Here is a 17,524-nt window from a genome sequence, read left to right as displayed (position 1 = left end):
TGTCAGGAAGTCAAAAGCAAATGTCTGCCTGTGTCCAAAACCTATACTTGACCTCCCATCTAATTGTATACAATGTGTAGGGATGTTAGCCTCAAAATGAGTAGTGTTCATATACAAGTTCAGAACTTCCAGATTTTGGTTGGAAAAGGGGTTTCCCTTCCTCAAGCTTCAAGATAGTTCACATTACAAAAAGAGAGGTTTCCCTTCCACAAGCTTTCAAGTCTCTCAACTGTCCCAAGCAAAACAATTCCTTGAGATAATTCCAGCTCTTCTGGCTTGGTTGTTTTTCATCAGTCTTATAAAGTTCAGTTCCTTAATTTGAGATCACACAAGTTTTCCTTCATTCAATCATGAGCTCTTGGATAAGTGGCTTTTCCTTAGGTGGGTGTACTCTGGCTATGTGACGTTGTAGGACCACACAGTCCACCCATTACATGTCACGCAACCGACACACCTTCCTTGTGTCTGGTTCATAGGCACCTTGCCATGGTTCAGCTCCATAGTAATGCTTGACTTATTGTCATTTTATATCCTCATGATTCTTTATCACTGCTTGTTTTACCACCATTCACTTGTTCAGTAACTTTTGCTTGCAGGGACCAACATAAGTCTAAGTACACTCCCCTGCTAGTAAACTTGCTAACTGTTTCAGTTCTTCTTTCCTGAACCAACACATGCTTCCCAGTCCTCTCTCCTACTAGGAAACTCATTCACTTTTACAGTTCTCTTGACCAAAGTGTCTGGCGCCCTTTTCCAGGTATCATGCAACTTTACTGTTGCATACAGGTTTTCTTTTCACAACCATTAATTTCTTTCAATAATACTTAATATCTATTTGACTCTTGGCAATGCTTGCTTGACTCTTGGCAATGCTTGTTTGTCTCCTGACAATGTTCATTTAGCTCTAGATAATTCTTATATAACATTCTTCAGTCAATTTAATGGCTTATTTATATTTGCCTCTTTAACAGTTCTCGGTCCCCTTTTCTCTGACCTTTTAAATGTATTCAAGTTTTCTCCACGGTTTCCAGTTGTCTGTTGTCTTTTGTACGGCGCTAGAAAACCTCCTTCTCTTCTCGCTACTTCATGTAACCTTTTCACGGCTACAGGCTCCTTGTCGAAGGACTTTGGTTAGCCATGCTGCCTTCCTTAGAGCACTAGTAAGCACTGTCCTCGCTGGACTGCAGCTGCTAACGCCTGGGGAGCTTCCCTCTGCACCCGTTGTCTCCGCAGCATTCCACAGCTCAGGTTCCACTTCACCCGGCTTACTAGTGTGTCTCGGCCTGGCTTCTCTCCCGTTCCCGCTCCTCTACTGCTGCAGCTTCTCTCAGTCTCTGCCTCTCATCCCGTGTTCCAAAGAGGAAGAAGTCCACTTCTTGCCAGTTTGTTTCCATTTTAAAGTTCCCAGCCTCAATTAAGGTTTTAGAAAGACTAGGTCGCTCCTTGTCAAATAGTCTTTTTTCTGTGTTTGTTGCCTCGTACTCGTCCTGGTACAAAAGTGATGTCTGTGTGTATACAAGTCAATAAAGAGGATGTATGGCTCTGCTTTGTCTCTTGCTCGTCCCAGTACCTGACTGGTGTTTATTGGGAGATAATTTTCTGGAGAGTGTAAGAAACCTGAAGGTGTGTCACTCGCTAGTCCCCGGGGATCTATCATCCAGATGGCCAGGATACGGCCATCCCTATTGGATCCAGTTTCTGGGGGTGGACCAGTGCGGGAGGATCACACGGTATCCCCTTCCTTATGACACCTTTTCCCCATCCTGCCTAAAAGGATATTTGGAAAAACTCCCAACCCCCCTTTTTCCAACACGATCACTTTATCGCACCGTGAGCGACAACGGACTAGGAAAAGAGCTGTTTACCTGACATGTCCCAACACAAGGGTCGGGCAGTTAACAACTACACACACAGACCTGATTGCCTTTTCCCTTCCCCACAGGTATAAAAAGTGGAGCGCGAGAGCACACTCTCTGCTAGGCCGAACGCACAAGGAAGCAGCTATTCCAGGATGTAGTTCAAGCGGAGGAGAAAGGCAGTGAGACCTTTAAGGACGTCAAGGAGGGAGTTGCCTTTGCCCTTTTCAAGCAGGCCCGCAAAGCTTCTGACAAAGGAAACACAAGACCAGGTATCGCAGCTGGCGAATGGTGTGACGGATGTCAGCAGTACATTGAACCCTCCCGCTCTGATAGCCAGGGCAGGGGAGACGTGGTTGCCATCGTGTTACCGTCCTTGACGCCAGCAGCAAAAGAAATGCCAATGGGTTCCGCACAGCCGGTGAGTCGGAAGAACCTGATAGGGGACCCGGACTGTGTTAGGCTCAAGGTTGCAGTGGCAAAATGACGAAAGTTAACAGACCGAGGTCTTTTTATTTACAAACTTGGTACCAGAGATAATGGTCTGGCACCACGTGGGCGCTCATTCGAAGGTCTCTAGTTGGTACCCCTCACCTGAAGAAACAGACTGTGAAATTACAAAAGTATTAAAACAAGTACCAAGAGGCCATAGGAAAGGCCCGTGTCAAGGTGGTCATACAAGGGTCAAGCCAAACCCCTCGTACAATTGTAAGTCCTTGACAGGGTGCAGAGGTTTTGATGATTGTGAAATTGTTAACCCGGTTTTGCGCCCGGCTAAGGGTAACACAATGCGAACTGTGATTTTGAGAAGCCTGCACTTGCCGTAGGCTAACAGAGTGACCCAGCGAGACGTGACCAACCTTCGGAAGTCTGTTTAAAAATTGGCAAGTGCTTTGGAAGGTCTGAACCCGACTGAGGGGGGATCCAAGGGTGAAGGGTAATCCCCCGATGTGAAGATTAACAGAAGGAACTTTAGTTTTGTTGTTTTTGACATATCAGGCCCTCTGAAGCAGGAGACTTTGCATGAGAAGAGACTTGGGCACAGAAGGCCCTGATATAGAGAAAAGGAACTGTAAGTTTGTGCCAGAGAAGCCCAGAAGTGTGCTGTGCTCAAGAGTACCGCCTTGTCCTGTGCTAAAAAAACCTGGGGAAGGGAGACTCTGGTCATAATATCCTGACTTATTTTGTGAACACTTCTTTCTTTTCTTGTGAACATTATCCCAAACTATTTTGTAGCATAGTGGTAAGGATTGGCAATGGGTATTTTAGTATAGGTCCTTTTTTTTGGAGTAGACTCTTCTAGGACTGTATTATTATTATTTGATGGTCGTAGCTTGCTCCCATCTTAGAATTAGGTTTAGATTAGGTGTTTATTTCACCTATTTTACAGTTTAATAAACACTCCTGAACTGTAATCGTTTGTGTCTGTCTTACTTTGATACCATGCCTTCCTTACAAAAGATAGGGAAGGGACTGGTGGTAACCTACAAAAGGCCTGGGGGATATTAGACATCTAGAAAAGGGAATTGGGGGATACTTTGTCTCAACCAAGGATGCCTCATTCCCAGCCCCAAAGTCTCCTCCACCCAGGTGATCCTCCCTCGCCTATCCACCGCCAGGGTCAGGATCTGATGGCAATAGCCTTTTGCTGGCCACCTGGGAGGAGAATATATTGAGGAAACAAGTGAGGGCAGCCTCAGATTTCTCACAGAACACACTTCATGAATTGCCAGCCTTTTGTGCTTCTCCATCTACTAACCCTCCCAGCCTTCCGGTTCCTGCTCCAGCTCCATTCTACTTCCCACTCCTGCTGCTGCCTTTTATGGTCCTTAGGTGGGGTAATTAAGTTTAGGTGCAGGCCCTCTGTAATAATTGCCTGACGTAGGCAAAGGCTGTTAGACATTCTTGACTGTCCATTCTGCATGCATCTGCATCACACTTTTGTGTCAGTCCCTATGGCATTATGGGACATGTAGTTAGTTTTTAGGGAAGTTGTTAGTCTACGTCTTTTGTAAAAATTAAGGGTAGATTTAATTCCCTTGGTATTATCAAAATGAGGATTGTAGGTTTTAACCTTTTTAGAGTAAAATAATGTAGGTAAGGCAGCATTTCCATTTTTTCTAGCAGTACACCTTTGGTATTGAGGAGGGTGTTTGACTTTAGGGATACAAAGAATTGATTCTTTTTATGTAACAAGTTTGGTTGTTAAAAACTTAGAATTTGCCATCTCAGTTTTGACAGTAGGGTGGAGATGTTAAAAAGACAATAAGCCATAATCTCTTCTGGCATGATGTTCAGGGAATCCCTTTCAGAGGAAATATTAAGGAGAATTCTCAGAAATGTGCTAATTCCGTTCTACCTTAGAGACCCCAAGCTCTTTTGCTGGAGTTTAGGACTTTTAATTTCTAACCTGGAGAGAGTGAGACCTTTTTCCCACTCTCATGTATTTTTCTGTTATTTGGACTGTTTCTTTTAACTTTGGAGTCTAAATTCGATAGGCATCATATTTACATTGTGACAAAAAGCACCTTCAGTGCAGTGACACAGGGATGTCTCTTCGATTTCCCAAATGTTTAAATACCTTCTCTTGGATAAACTACTGTTTCCAAGAGCAGTTAAGGGAAATTAACTTTACTTACATTTTGTAACTTTCTAGACGCAGCACACACTATCTTACCATAGGTTGCTCGAGGGGTTACTTAGTATCCCCTTTGTCTAGTTTCTCATGTAAAATTTGAATGTTACCCTTTTTACAATTAATGGCTGGTGTTGGGTAAGATTTGCACAGAGCTGGTAAATCTTCCTTTCCTGGTTCAACTTCAGAACGTTTTGCTTTTCTAGTGGGATATTTTTCATTAATACCTCAGCAAGTGGGAACCTTTTTCCGCACTCAACTAATCTTTTACTCTTTTTATGGATGTCATTTTTAAGACTCTCCATAGTGTCTTTTTAAAGTTATCATGTCCAACAACTTATTGGCAATAAGTGCCTGTTGTTGCTGAGTTGCCCTTCGGGCTCCCCATTTAACTTTCTTGTGTTAACCTTGAGTGAACTACAGTTCCCAAGGGTAGAAAGGATCTTTGGATCCCTTTTACATTTTATTCTGTGAAACCAGCACACCCCACCTTATGTGGAGTGCTGGGGAGATACAATGTATCCCCTTTCACATTAAAACTATAACAATTATGTTACTGTGACAGGCTTACCTTTAATGGCTGGTGGCAGTGATACCTTTTACTAATTTGGTGCACCTTTACCGCAGGCTGTAATCACAGCTGCAGTAAAGGCACCTGAGGGTGCTCATTTTACCAAAATGGCCCCTGTCTTCTTTTTCTGCCATTTTAGTGTTTCTTTGAGTTTCTTGTTCCTTCCCCTGACATCCATGGCGGGAAATTCCTTTGTTTGAGCTTTGTCTTTGGCGGGAGTCCCCTGGACACACCACCCCGCCCAGGCTCCAGTCAGTCTGTAAGCACAGGAAGTGGGGGAGGAGTCCAAAACTCCCTCATCCTTTGTTTTACGCCTTCCCTCAACTGGGACAAATCCCAGTGGGGGGCTGGCTGTCCTGATTGGACAACCAGACGTCCCTTTCTTGTAGAATGCAAGGAGAGAATGCAGAGGTTGTGCTGTAGTTCCTGATAAATACTGGAAACCTGGAAGCTGAAGTCATGTCGACCACTGGAACAGAAAACCAAAGAGGATGACGAAGGAAAAGCGCCGGGAATGATTTCCAACGACCGGAGAGCCTGCTGTGTAAGGGAGCCTGCTGCAGCCCTCCCTTCCAATCGACCTGGGGTCTCCGAAAACGATGACCCGAACCCAGAGCCTAGTGAGACCCACTAGACTCAAGATGACCTGCATTTTGAGCCATCCCACGGGTTGCTGCGTCCTTGCGTTCTTGCAATACCCCAATACCCTGGGACCTCCAGCCACTGTGCGGTGCATGGTCTTCCGATTTCCGAATCTCGCTGAAACTTCGTGGGCATCCTGGTGTATCTCCAGAGACACGAATCGAGTTCAAAAAGTCCCCTCACAAGAGTACTGGACCTTTTAAACAATGAGAATTCAACCGCGATTTTCTGTCTTCTTCTGTGCTCCTTGAAAAGGCACCAAACCCACAGAACCGCATTCAGCCACAAGAGAAATCTTACCTAGTGCCTTCTTCATCGATCCCTGCGGCAAAGTCCCTTCTGAGGTCCTGTGTTCAGTCTCCAGGACAAGGAATCCACTGACCAGGTATTTGGCTGCAGTCCCTGAAGTTCTCCTGTTGCAATCTCTTCTTCATTGCTGAGGTACTGTGTTAGCTTTGGTATATACTTACCTTAAGCCTATTGGGATTTCTGTGTAGTCCTGGGGTGTTTTCTGTGATTGGGAGGTCCCTCGTCCAGTGCACCCAGTCCCACTGCTAGAATCTTGCTAGGGTGTCTTCTGCGAAACCCTTGGACCCTCTTCTAACACTAGAAAGTAAAGTCCTCACCTGCTTGCCCAGTTTTTCTAAGGAACTCTGACATTTGCTACTAAAGAATGTATTCTAACACTGCCTGTTGGTCACTAGTCCTAGTGACCCCCTTCTGCCACTGAGAACACTCATGCTCCAAGAATAAGGGAAAGACTTGGAAGGGATTGGGACTTCTGCCTAGAAAATAAATCAAGTGTTTTACTTACTTGTAAAGAGTTGGTGGGTAACTGTAATTCTAAGAGTGAACAGTTACAAAAGTTCTTACTGATCTTGAATGTGTGATGCACTATTCTTAAAAGTATGGTTAACATCTTTTCTTCCTTAGAAACTGTTTTGCGAGTCAAATAGAAAGTAGATGTGAAGGTATTTTACTCTACTGTGATTAGGTTGTGCCTCTTTACAAAAGTAATGTGTTAGTTTCACCAGAATATTCCTGTAGGGTAATTGTATGAGTGTCCTCCAACTGTTGGTATCACCAGGTTAGTCCTGTTAGGATAACTGTATGAGTGTCCCCCAACTGGGTCTTGCTTCCCCCGACTTGCTGCTAGCCTGTCCTTAATAAGTCTACATTAGGTTGTTGCCTACCTAGAATAACTATTCAGTAAAGTGTGCCATTGGGTTTTACTTTGCCCTTTATTGTGAAGTTATAAAGTATGTGGGTTTTACTTACCTGGTATAACTGTGTGTTATGACAAAAGTAGTTATAGGTTTCTACTGCACCTAGAATAAGTGTTTCACCAAAAAGTATATTGCCCAGTTGACTATTTGTAATCTGTTCCAAGAGTCACTGTACAACTGGAAGGGCCTACTGCCCTTGTATTAACAAAAGTAATCTGAAAGTAACCATTGGTCTTTTACTCCCAAAGAATAGGTTTGACCTATACAAAATGTTTAACAATTTTTTGACTTCCCTAGAACTACTGTTGGGTGTTCCAAATAAGGTTTATACTTGGGTCTGTGTACTTTCAAGTATAGTGTTGTGTTTTATATTGTGATTTCATATAATGTGTTAGTACTTACTTAACCCCTAGATTCATCTGGGCCTACCTGTATTTAAATAAATACTTTATTTTTACAATACATAGTGTTTCAGTGTTACTTTGGATCATTTGTATGACAATTTCACTTATACTGTAGCTACTGCCCTCTCTCCCTCCTAAGGTAAGCCTGGCTGCTCTGTCTACGCTACCCCAAACTCAGGTGGTACAGCCTCATACTAAGAGCTGCGTCTTGTACTGCCTCAGTTGAATGGTTTTACTAAGCCCTTAGGACAGTTTTTCTGAAGTCCAACTAACAGCTGGTGGCAGTGGTTTAGATTTAAGTACCATTGTGTGTTTTTACCACGGGCTGCGTTTGCAGCTGCAGTAAGGGACCCATTGGTTTCCATTTTGTCAAAATGATCCCGGTCTTGTTTTTTTGCCATTTCTTGTTGGAAAGGTCCTTGAGATTTACTCTGCGTGCCAAACCAGGTTTGTTTTGTCTTTGGCGGGATTCACGAGGGAAGCCCGCCTCTGGCTCCACCGTGTCTGGCAGGTGCAGGAAGTGAGGGAGGTGCCTGGAACTCTGTGTGCTTGGTCTCCTTGGTTACAGGAATGCACCGAAGGGTGATTGGCTCGAGGGCTGTCCTTGGAGGACCGCCACCCTCCTGTGTGATTGACAGGCTGGAATGAATGGGAGAAACCTGCATAAAAGGTGAGGCTTTTTGGCTTGGAAGGCAGAATCGACAACTGGACGAAGCAATCTGAAGAAGAACTTGAAAGAGACACCTGCTGCAACTCCTGGACAGTTGGTTTTCCCAGTGAAGCCCTGCTGCTGTGCTGAAGCTCCGAATTCATGTTTGCCCGGTGAAGCCCTGCTGCTGTGCTGAAGCTCTGAATTCATTTAGTCTAGAGATGCTGTGCAAGGACGTCTTCTCCCCGTGGGTTGGTGGGACCAATCAACCCCAAAGTGAATTTGTCTGGATATCCTCTCGGAACTGACTGTAATGGAACTGAAGTGCCAGGGAGAGGAACACCAGATGGAGTGCATCGCTTTTAAGTTCGGAACCGAGCCGCAGGAAGATCCTTCGGACTCCCTTGAAGCAGAACTGACCAAGCCTGAGCCACCTCAACAGAGTGCTGGACCCCAGATGCAAGAAAACTCTAGAGTGGTATCCGAGAGTCTGTGGTGGTGCTATTTGCTGAGAGACGCGAGGAGCTGAAACCGCGAAGTGACGCTGAATTGAAGTTTGACCTTTGCTGCCGCCTACCTTCATAATGTGTTGCAGGAGTCCCCAGAAGTCTTCCCTCTTGTCCCCACGACTGAGGCACAGGAACAACAGAATCTGCAGAGCCACACAGTAACATAAGCTAACTGGAACCATCTCTTCTAACCAAAGGTACTGTAAACCTAAGGACTTACCTCTTGTTGTGTAGCCTTACTTGTTCTTAGTTGAGATTTGTCTTGGTTGCCATTGCAGAGTTGCTTGCAACTTTGTACCTCACACGCCTTCAAGCTTGTGGCCCTTTAAGTGAATCTTATGTCTACAAACTTTTCTAAAAACATTGTTCAAGACTTTTACTCACCGGTAAAGAAGATCTTCAGCTCCCCTAGACTTTGTTCAACTAACATTGACTGTCCTGGCACCCTGAGAGACTCTTCTACTTCTGACCTTGTGCTTTTGCCTTTCCGCCATTAAAGGGTTAATTTACTTTGCATTGGAGGGTTTTAAAAGTACTTAACAGTTTATTAATTATTTGTTAACCTTTGTTTTATTCCCCTATCTAACAGTTTACACTAAACTCAGTATTGCTCTAAATGTATGAGTGATAAATAAATGTCCAGTGTCCTAGCTATTTAAGTCAACTGAGGGTGTAGGAAGTGTCTGTGTGCCATCATAAATGGGTATCATCTGATTTAGAGAAACCAAGTGTGTTTTGAAGTGTATTATAATGGCTACATGTTTTGCTCCCTTCTGAAGAAGGCTTATTATATAACTGACTGTTAAATACATTAATAATTGTTTAATCAAGAAACCTTGAGTGTGTTTATTTGAATAACTGCCACTGTGAAACTCAGTGTTGCAACCCTACTGCTCACATTGCCAACTCTTGAGATGAGCCTGACTGACTGCTCAGCCACACCATCCACTTGTGTAGTGCAGACTTATACCAAAGGTTGGGTTCCCTATTGCCTGGAGGTCAAGGTGGTTGTAGTCTTCCAAAGAATACTGCACACAATCTTGCCTAACAGGAAAAATACAGTGTTTCATCCCACAGATTGCCCTCACTACCCTGGGCCCTGTCTCCACCCAGGTGATTTCCCCTGCAGTACACACCACCAGGATTGGGATCAGGAAGCGTCTGCCCACTCCTGGCCACCTGGGAGGAGACTTTAGGCAGGGTTTTGGTGAGGGATCTGCAGGATTCTTCACACACACTTTCTCCCAAGTTACTGACGTGTCAGGTTGCTGGAAGAGAGGTCTTCATAAGCGGTGCCATTGGAACTTCTGAATAAAATTGTGGCTTTCAAAAGTTTAGGTAAATTCCTATTTTTCTCAAGCCCCCCCCAACAGTCGATTTCTTCTTTCTCGTCCAGGTTGGGAGGGCCCAGTGTTTACCTGACAATGCTAGCAAGCGCAACACCATGGCCTATGTCGAGGCTTCTGAGGACGCTGTCACCATTGCTTACACCAAGTGCTCTTCAGGGTCTAGGCTTCTATCCCAGGGGCTGCGGCCTCTGTTAGTGATCGTACTGAGGATGGCTCTCCTCGTACTGGATTTGTCCCACAGCACAAGCCATTTCACACAATGGGCTTTTCCCTACAGGCCTTCCGAGGCTTACAATTGCGACAGTCCTGGTACACCTATTGTTTTTTGGGTATCTCAGCCTTTATGGCCGCCATTTGTTAGGAGTGCATTAAAGTTAGCAGTGCATCAGGTTGATGTGCCAGCTGGGTGACACCAGCGATGATTGGAATGTGGAACATGGTGGTGTGGAGATTCTGGTGTCAGTTGGAGAGAGGCTGCCAAGGAGGAGGTCGCTTAATGAACCATGTACTGACATAAATGTATACAAATTATTTCCAGACAACTGCAGTGTCACTGTGGTCCTTACCTTGGTTTATATGATCACACCATACCTGTGAAGCAGCAGTTGCAGGCGAATATGGCGAAACATGCCACTAAAGTGACCCTGTCAGGGTCTGACTCTGGACAGATGCTGGTGGGTGACGAACCTCCCAAAGCATCTGACAGAAGTGTAGTTATGCAGGCGTCTGAGTTTCTACCTCATTTTCCTTTCTGGGATCACTGGTGTTCCCTCCCTTCTCTCATAGAATAGATTCATCCCCCAGTATGAGATTCCACTCAGCCCATCCTCTTTCAATGCCGCCCAGTGCTTGGGTTTAAGGAATAATTCCTGGGTTGTCAAGAAAAAGTCCTCTGGAGAGGGCCACTACTTTGAGAGGTTGCAGGATTTAATGCTAGCCCAGCCATGAGACATTATTTTGAAAACCTCATGCACGAATTCTATTGCCAACAGGGGAACCTCCATCTAGTTCTCCCCCAGCATTTTCACTGCAGAACCTCCAGTTGTACCACAACGAGCACCATCACAAGCTGCCTCTCTTCTCATGGCTCCCTCCCATTTCATCCCCTCCCTCCACCTAAGGATCCTCCTCCACTGTGTCCTTTACTTGTAGGGCCCCCAGATTACTCTGACTCTTGATGAGAACTGGACCCATCCGCAGATGACGCTGATGAGGCACCAACATCAGCTAAGTTCTTTCATGAAAGGGTGCAAGGCCTTATGGATTACCTTTTGGATATGGGTCCTGGAAAGCCCACAATTGGACCAGAGAGAGTTCTCTCCGCTGTGCTTTCTCTGAACGTAGCCAACATACATCTGAAACCGGGTGTGTTGGGTGGTGGTAGTAAAGCTCTGGAAAAAGCCAGCCTCCTTTCATCCAGTTGCCATGAACGTCGACCTCCACTGTAGGTCTCTTCTGCCCAGGGAAAAGCTCTTGTGTGTTGGGGTATCCCCTTGCCTATTCGACCCTAGTTGTCAGCCACACTATACAGGGAAAGTTCAGGGTATCAACACCTCGACTTCTCAGGCTCCCTTAAAGCGAGAGGGATTGCTCCTGGACATGGCTGGAAGGACATTTTACTAAAATATGGGCATAGTAAAATTTGGGAAATAGTTATAGGATTATGACACTCTTGTCCCCTCGGAATACCAAGCCGTTTTCTGCTCTGGACTGGCCAAGGCAAGCCAGGTTGTACAAGACCGACCTCATGGTGGTGTCTTAGCACCATCTGGTCATGGCTGCTTGCAACATGGCGATTGGTGCTTCGCTGTGGTGACAACCCTAGTTGAAGACTGCACAATTGCAGCAAGACATCCAGGACTGGATTCTGGAACTTATATTCACTGGGTGGAACTCTTCAGTTTGGAAATGGATAAGGAGTTATACAAAAGAAGTCAAGTTAGGTTTAGACACTTTTTGTTTTAAGTTTCCAAACACCCACATCTTTGGCCACCCTCACGAAAACCCCCTCAAATGTGGGCCCCTTAGTGCAACAGACAGCCCTTGTCTGAAAAACATTGGTGGGTTTTGAGGGTGTCATGACCGTTGTTACCAGCAAGACAGTTAGCAGAAAGCCTCTTAAAAAAGGATGTCCCTCCTTTAATTTGCTTTTTTTTCAGCTGATATCCTCTGGCTCACATCGACAAATTTATGAGGGTCTGGATCCACAGCTGCCAGTTAGTGGGTAAGGTTGGGTATCATCTGAAGAGCTGGAAGTCCATATCCGACAACCCTTGCGTTCTCCTGGTGGTGGGCAGAGGCTACCACCTTCACATTTGCCCCACTTTGTTCCTCCTCTCCCATACCCTCTTTCTTCCCTCCACAACGCTTCTCTCTTGGCTGGTTCTAAAGTCCCTGATGCCAGAGATTTGCAAAGATTAGGGGTAGTGAATGCAGTCGAGCACATCCCAAGCTTAGGGAGGGGATTGGGTTTCTATTAAAAATGTGTATGCCCTTTCTGAAACCGAGCAAGGTGGGCCTTTAAGCGGCTCTACACTATTCCTCCCTCGACCTTTGCCTACCCCATTAATTTATTTATTGTTCATGTATGAAAAGTTCAAAAGTTCATTCAGGAAATGTTCAAGCTGATCTGCTGCCCTCGTTTGAGCCCCCCTAACCACTCAGTAGCTTGGGCGTCGGGCTAATAGCAGTGGATCTAGGGGTACTCATTTTGCATGTGCCAATTTGCCCCCCTCACCAATGTTAACTCTGGTTCTCTATCGGCAAAGACCATTTTCATTACAAGCTAATTCCATTTGGCTTCAGCTCAAGCACCGATGATGCATACCAAGCTAATGTCCTTCGTGGCTGCCTCCCCTCGGCTGAAGGATATTCACCTATACTCCTGCTTGGATGACTGGCTGATCAGGGAGACCTTCTTTGCTTTAGGAGCTTCAAGTAGCCAGTTTCTGCTGGATCTAATGTTCAACTTGTGGCTTTCTGCCAATGTGCAAAAGTCGACTATGTTGGCTATGCTAAGTCTATAGTTCATCAGATTCGCCTGGGATTCTCTGGTGGGAAGAGTGTTCTCAATGGAGGAGTGAGTGAGTGAGTGTTGTGCTTGAAACCATGCATCTTTTCTCATCCCACCAAGTGACATGAGCCTGGTGGTCCCTGCCCCTCATAGGTCTCTTGGCTTCCTGCGTTCTGGAAGTTCCTTTGGACAGACTTCAAATGCACCATGCTCAACTGTTCATTAGTGCTAGGCGTATTACCAACAGGATAAGCAAATTCTGATTATCTTTTGAAGGCACAATGGAGGTCATCTAGTTGTGGATGCCCCCTTTCAGGAAGCTCTACATCATTTGATGCTGAAAATAATTCCTGACTCTCTGGCTCAGGAGCCATGTTGGGGGACCTTTGGATGCGCACCATTTGGCAAAAAGCAGATTTGTTGCCACGGATAAACTTCTTGGAGCTGAAGGTATTCTTTTTACCCCTTCAAGCATTTGTACCAGGAGTGAAGAATTCCATGGCGTTGATGGTGACAGGCACTGGGTTCACAATGTGTTATTTAAACTAACAGGGGCCACCAAATCAGTGGAGCTTTGTGCCCTAGCAGGCTTGGGTTTGGAATAAGCCCTTCAGAATAACTTCGAATTGCAGGAGGCACACAATGGCAGAGGAGAACAATGAAGAGCCCAATGCGCTTCGTCAGTTGACTCACGCCACTCATGAGTTGGAGATTCCGAGCAAAGTCTGGATCCCGCAGGTGCATCGTTTCACATTGGAGACCATCAGCAAAAGCCAACTTTAAACCCCTCCCATCCCGCCCCCCACACTCAATCTCTTTCCTTGGCGGTCTGGCTCCTGAAGAATTGACCATTTAACGCTAGTCAAATCTCCCTTGCAAGCTTCTGTTGATGTGTTTTGTTGGCCTGTTGTCTTTTCTGTCGAGCTTGTTAAATTCAGGCTCTCTGGTGTCTTGCAGGACCTAGGTGGCCACTCTAGGAGCCAAACTCAATAATGCGTACAGACGGATTTCTTTATCTAATCCATGAAGTGCTATTCTTGGGCTGATTGACTTGTTAGCACCCTCATATGAGGAATGTAACACAGCATAGTATCTGAACGTGGAGCTAGTGGCACTGGCGCACAAACCATTTGAACCCATGGCCTCACACCTCAGGTTGATTTTGTGGAAGATGCTGTTCATGGTGGTCATTACCTCGAACCGTGACATGTCCTTTCTTACAAAGGTGGTATCAGAGTTCCATGTTAATCTTGAGATTATTTTACTGGTTTTCTTCCCAGACCATTAATCTGACATAGATACGGTGTTGCACTGTCTGGGCATCAGCAGAGCCCTAAGGTTTTATCTTGAAAGGACTCGATCCTGTAGGTCTATGGACAGGATGTGTTTGACTTTCGGGGGCGCCCCTTTTGGCAAGCTGACGACGAGGACGGTAATGGCCTGATGGATTGTGTCCTGTATTGCACGTTGCCATGAATTGCAGGGCAGGGTGCCCCTGGATGTGTTTCATGGGCAATTCAATTCATTTCAATTCTGGTACTCCTTATTTCAAGTCAAAGTGCCCAGTTTTGATAGAGACATAGAATAGGTAAAAACACATGTCAACCAAAGGGCACACATGATAATAAAGGCACTCTGGGTACAATAATATTTCTTTTCCCTCTTTTACCTAATTGGTAAACTACCATATCTCCTTTTAGAAAGACTAGTGCCAGAATTTAGGTACTTAACTCCACTTATGCATACTATGTCAAGGTTGTGGGTATACCTTAGGAGTACCTGGGACAGCTAACGTCCTTAACATTGAGCAATACCAAACACAATCAAATTGGTCCTAAATTGAGCGCAGTTACCCACCTCCTATTTTTCCTTAGAATACTATACACTAATACAGTATAACCTTTCAATGTAATGGCTATTTATGCCTCAAAGGATCTTGTGATTGAAATTATAACAATCTCACTAGTCTAATAACCAGACCCAAGTCCCGTTACTGGGTAGTGAAGCCCACTGAGAACTCTTATTGCCGTTAGCACCCCGGGTTTCCAATCGGGGAAACCTACGGTGCTGATATCAATGTATTTTTGTGACTGAATGGGACTGGCTTAAGATGGACACCGTGGAGACACTTCCATTTCCACGACAGCTGACGGGCCAGGATGGAGGTTGGAGCACCGGCAGAAGTTGCGAGGGGGGGGAGACACAGTAATCTGAGGGGAGGGTGGAGGGGGTGGCGGGGCAGGGAAACTGTCAGGATGCTCATAACGATTCAGCCCATGATACGAGCAACCTGATTGATTAACTCCCCCACCCCGGATGCTCATAAATCTTGAAGCAGTTCAGAGGTTTGGAGCAATTTTTCAGGTCTGTCAGGAAATCCCTCCTGTATAGTACATTTTAGAGTTCTGTCCCTGTGGTCACCCGTTATGTTAAACTAATGATGTTGATAGCACTCGCTCTGGTTGCAGAATTAACAGGATCAATGTTCTGTCACCCTGTTGAACTCCTTCTTTACTTCCTAAAGTGTTACCTTGCTTTTATAACCTAGTATATTTTTTAACCCAGTATATTATTTCTTGTGGGTGTCAAGTCCTCAAAGACCTTTCGGCTAAGAGTAAGGATGTTCTTGTTCTGCTAAGGAAATTGTTGGTGCGGTTTGCTTGAAAAGTTTCATTGTTTGCTGTGAAATGTTGCTGCAGGATTTTAGATGGGGGGGGGGTTATCAAGGCTCTGTAGAACCTAAATTAATACTTGATGGTCTTAGAATAAAATACTTATCATATATCACTGTTTAGAAAGTTAATACTTCACATCCATACAGAAGTGGCTGTCAAGGGGCATTGACCTGCAGTTAGGAGAATAAGGTGTTATCTTTGCATGATGCACAAATCATGAATGCAACTAGCCATAACTGTTTGTATTCCATCAATTCACTAGTGTGAATGAATTGGACCATTATCCATTTATTTCTATTATAATCGAATAAAATTTTTTCGTGATCTTTCTTTGCATTTAGAGCACTGCCAGGGAGAGAGCAAAACATGCAGGTGATTATTTCACTCTGTTGAGACACTTACTTAATTATGCTTTCAACGCTAATATCAATGTGCCCAATGCAGAGGTTCTTCTGAACAATGAAATTGATTGGCTTAAAAGAATTAAGGTAAGTGATGACATAACATTTTGATTTATAGCAAGACTGTATGCATTGGACTCTTGTTTATTCAGATCTTTTTTTGTGCAGGATGAGGTTAAAAGAACTGGTGACACAGGAGTTGAAGAGACCATCTTAGAAGGCCACCTTGGGGTAACAAAGGAGCTGTTAGCATTTCAGACACCAGAAAAAAAATATCACATCGGCTGTGAAAAAGGAGGTGCCAATCTCATTAAGGTAAGCACACATTGGTATCATTTTAATGTTCCTTTTTCATTTCTTTTATGAAAGTTTGATACATAAAACGACAATTCAGTGAATTACTTTATCTTTCTGTGTATCGCTACTTTGTATTATTGCAAAATAGGCTACAGTAAGTGATTTACTGATTTCTTTAACAACACTAAGCAGCAGCAAAAACTCTTACATCCTACACATGCACACAACAATATTGTTTCATCTATTTCACCAAGCATTGGTGAATGGGTGGAATTCAAGGTTGAAATGTGAAAATGGCCCCTTTTATTTTAGATTTTTCACAAAAAGAATAATCCTTACATCAATTAAAAGGGACCACGTTAAGCCTTACATGCTCAGATAAGATGTAATGTATGTAGCTAGTTCAAATTGGTATCTATTAGATATTTGGCAACACAAGTATCAGTGGTTATTTTTATGCAAATCGAAGAGCATAATAATGTATAGGAAGGTATGTTCTCCCTGGCTCTTATAATCAGCAGCTTTTTCCTTAACTTCAATCAAATAATGTAATTACCAAATAAGTTTGTCTGCACTGTTGATAATAAATGTATAATGCATGTAAACTTGCAATGCCTGTATAAACATGTAAATAATGTTCTTATTACCTTACCTTCTAGTTGTGACATCATTGCTCAACTGGAATTTGAAAATTACTTCATTAATTATAGTTGTTGGGATGTCACACCAAGTCTGACACCCATGTCACTACAGTTCAGGATCTCATCTTCCACTAAAGCATTTCATTAAAGGCATGGCTATTCAGATTCTGCAGCCATACGTGCATAAGGAGATGTTTGTTAGTACGTTTACTTGGTGCACTGTTGAAGTATAGTACAGTAGATTTGTTGACTAGCTGCATGTAACTATTTCCTCTAAACCACAAAAAGGCCTTGTAAATGCATTTAATTAAATCTGCTTATATTTATTTGAAACACATTACATATAGCTATTTGCCAGCCTTTATATGTCTCCATGTGTTCTTCATTTTAACAAATGGAAGCTACCTTGCACCAGCTTGGGTATGAGACCAAGTGTTAAAGGGGATGCCGGCGTGACCGTGTTTTAATTAAATACATTTCCTGCTATGATGCATAAAAAGTAAATTGCGGGGGGCATGGCCAACAGCGCTCACAATGGCTGCCATGAGAGAGAGCTCCTGCCACCCTCAGTGATTAATACTCACTTTTGCAAAATACACTGGGTCTCCTTCGTCCATAAAGGAGCTGAACAATGTGTGATATCCGGGTAGGCCCTC

At 44.3% G+C, this 17,524-nt stretch overlaps 1 protein-coding gene across 3 annotated transcripts in view; it reads left to right on the top strand.

The window, feature by feature from the left end:
* Positions 1 to 17,524, top strand: part of USP9X (ubiquitin specific peptidase 9 X-linked) — a 2,614,063-nt gene that overhangs the window by 1,686,018 nt on the left and 910,521 nt on the right. For all 3 annotated transcript variants that reach the window (XM_069636534.1, XM_069636533.1, XM_069636535.1), the window contains exons 28-29: positions 15,871 to 16,017; positions 16,099 to 16,245. In XM_069636534.1, coding sequence (XP_069492635.1) covers positions 15,871 to 16,017; positions 16,099 to 16,245 — 294 coding nt within the window. The remainder of the gene's footprint in view (positions 1 to 15,870; positions 16,018 to 16,098; positions 16,246 to 17,524) is intronic.

Source organism: Ambystoma mexicanum, chromosome 7p (assembly GCF_040938575.1).
Source record: "Ambystoma mexicanum isolate Mex_15411 chromosome 7p, UKY_AmexF1_1, whole genome shotgun sequence".
Classification (NCBI taxonomy): Eukaryota; Metazoa; Chordata; class Amphibia; order Caudata; family Ambystomatidae; genus Ambystoma; species Ambystoma mexicanum.
Note: the sequence above shows the minus strand (reverse complement) of the source record. Positions and strands in the feature narration are given on the sequence as shown.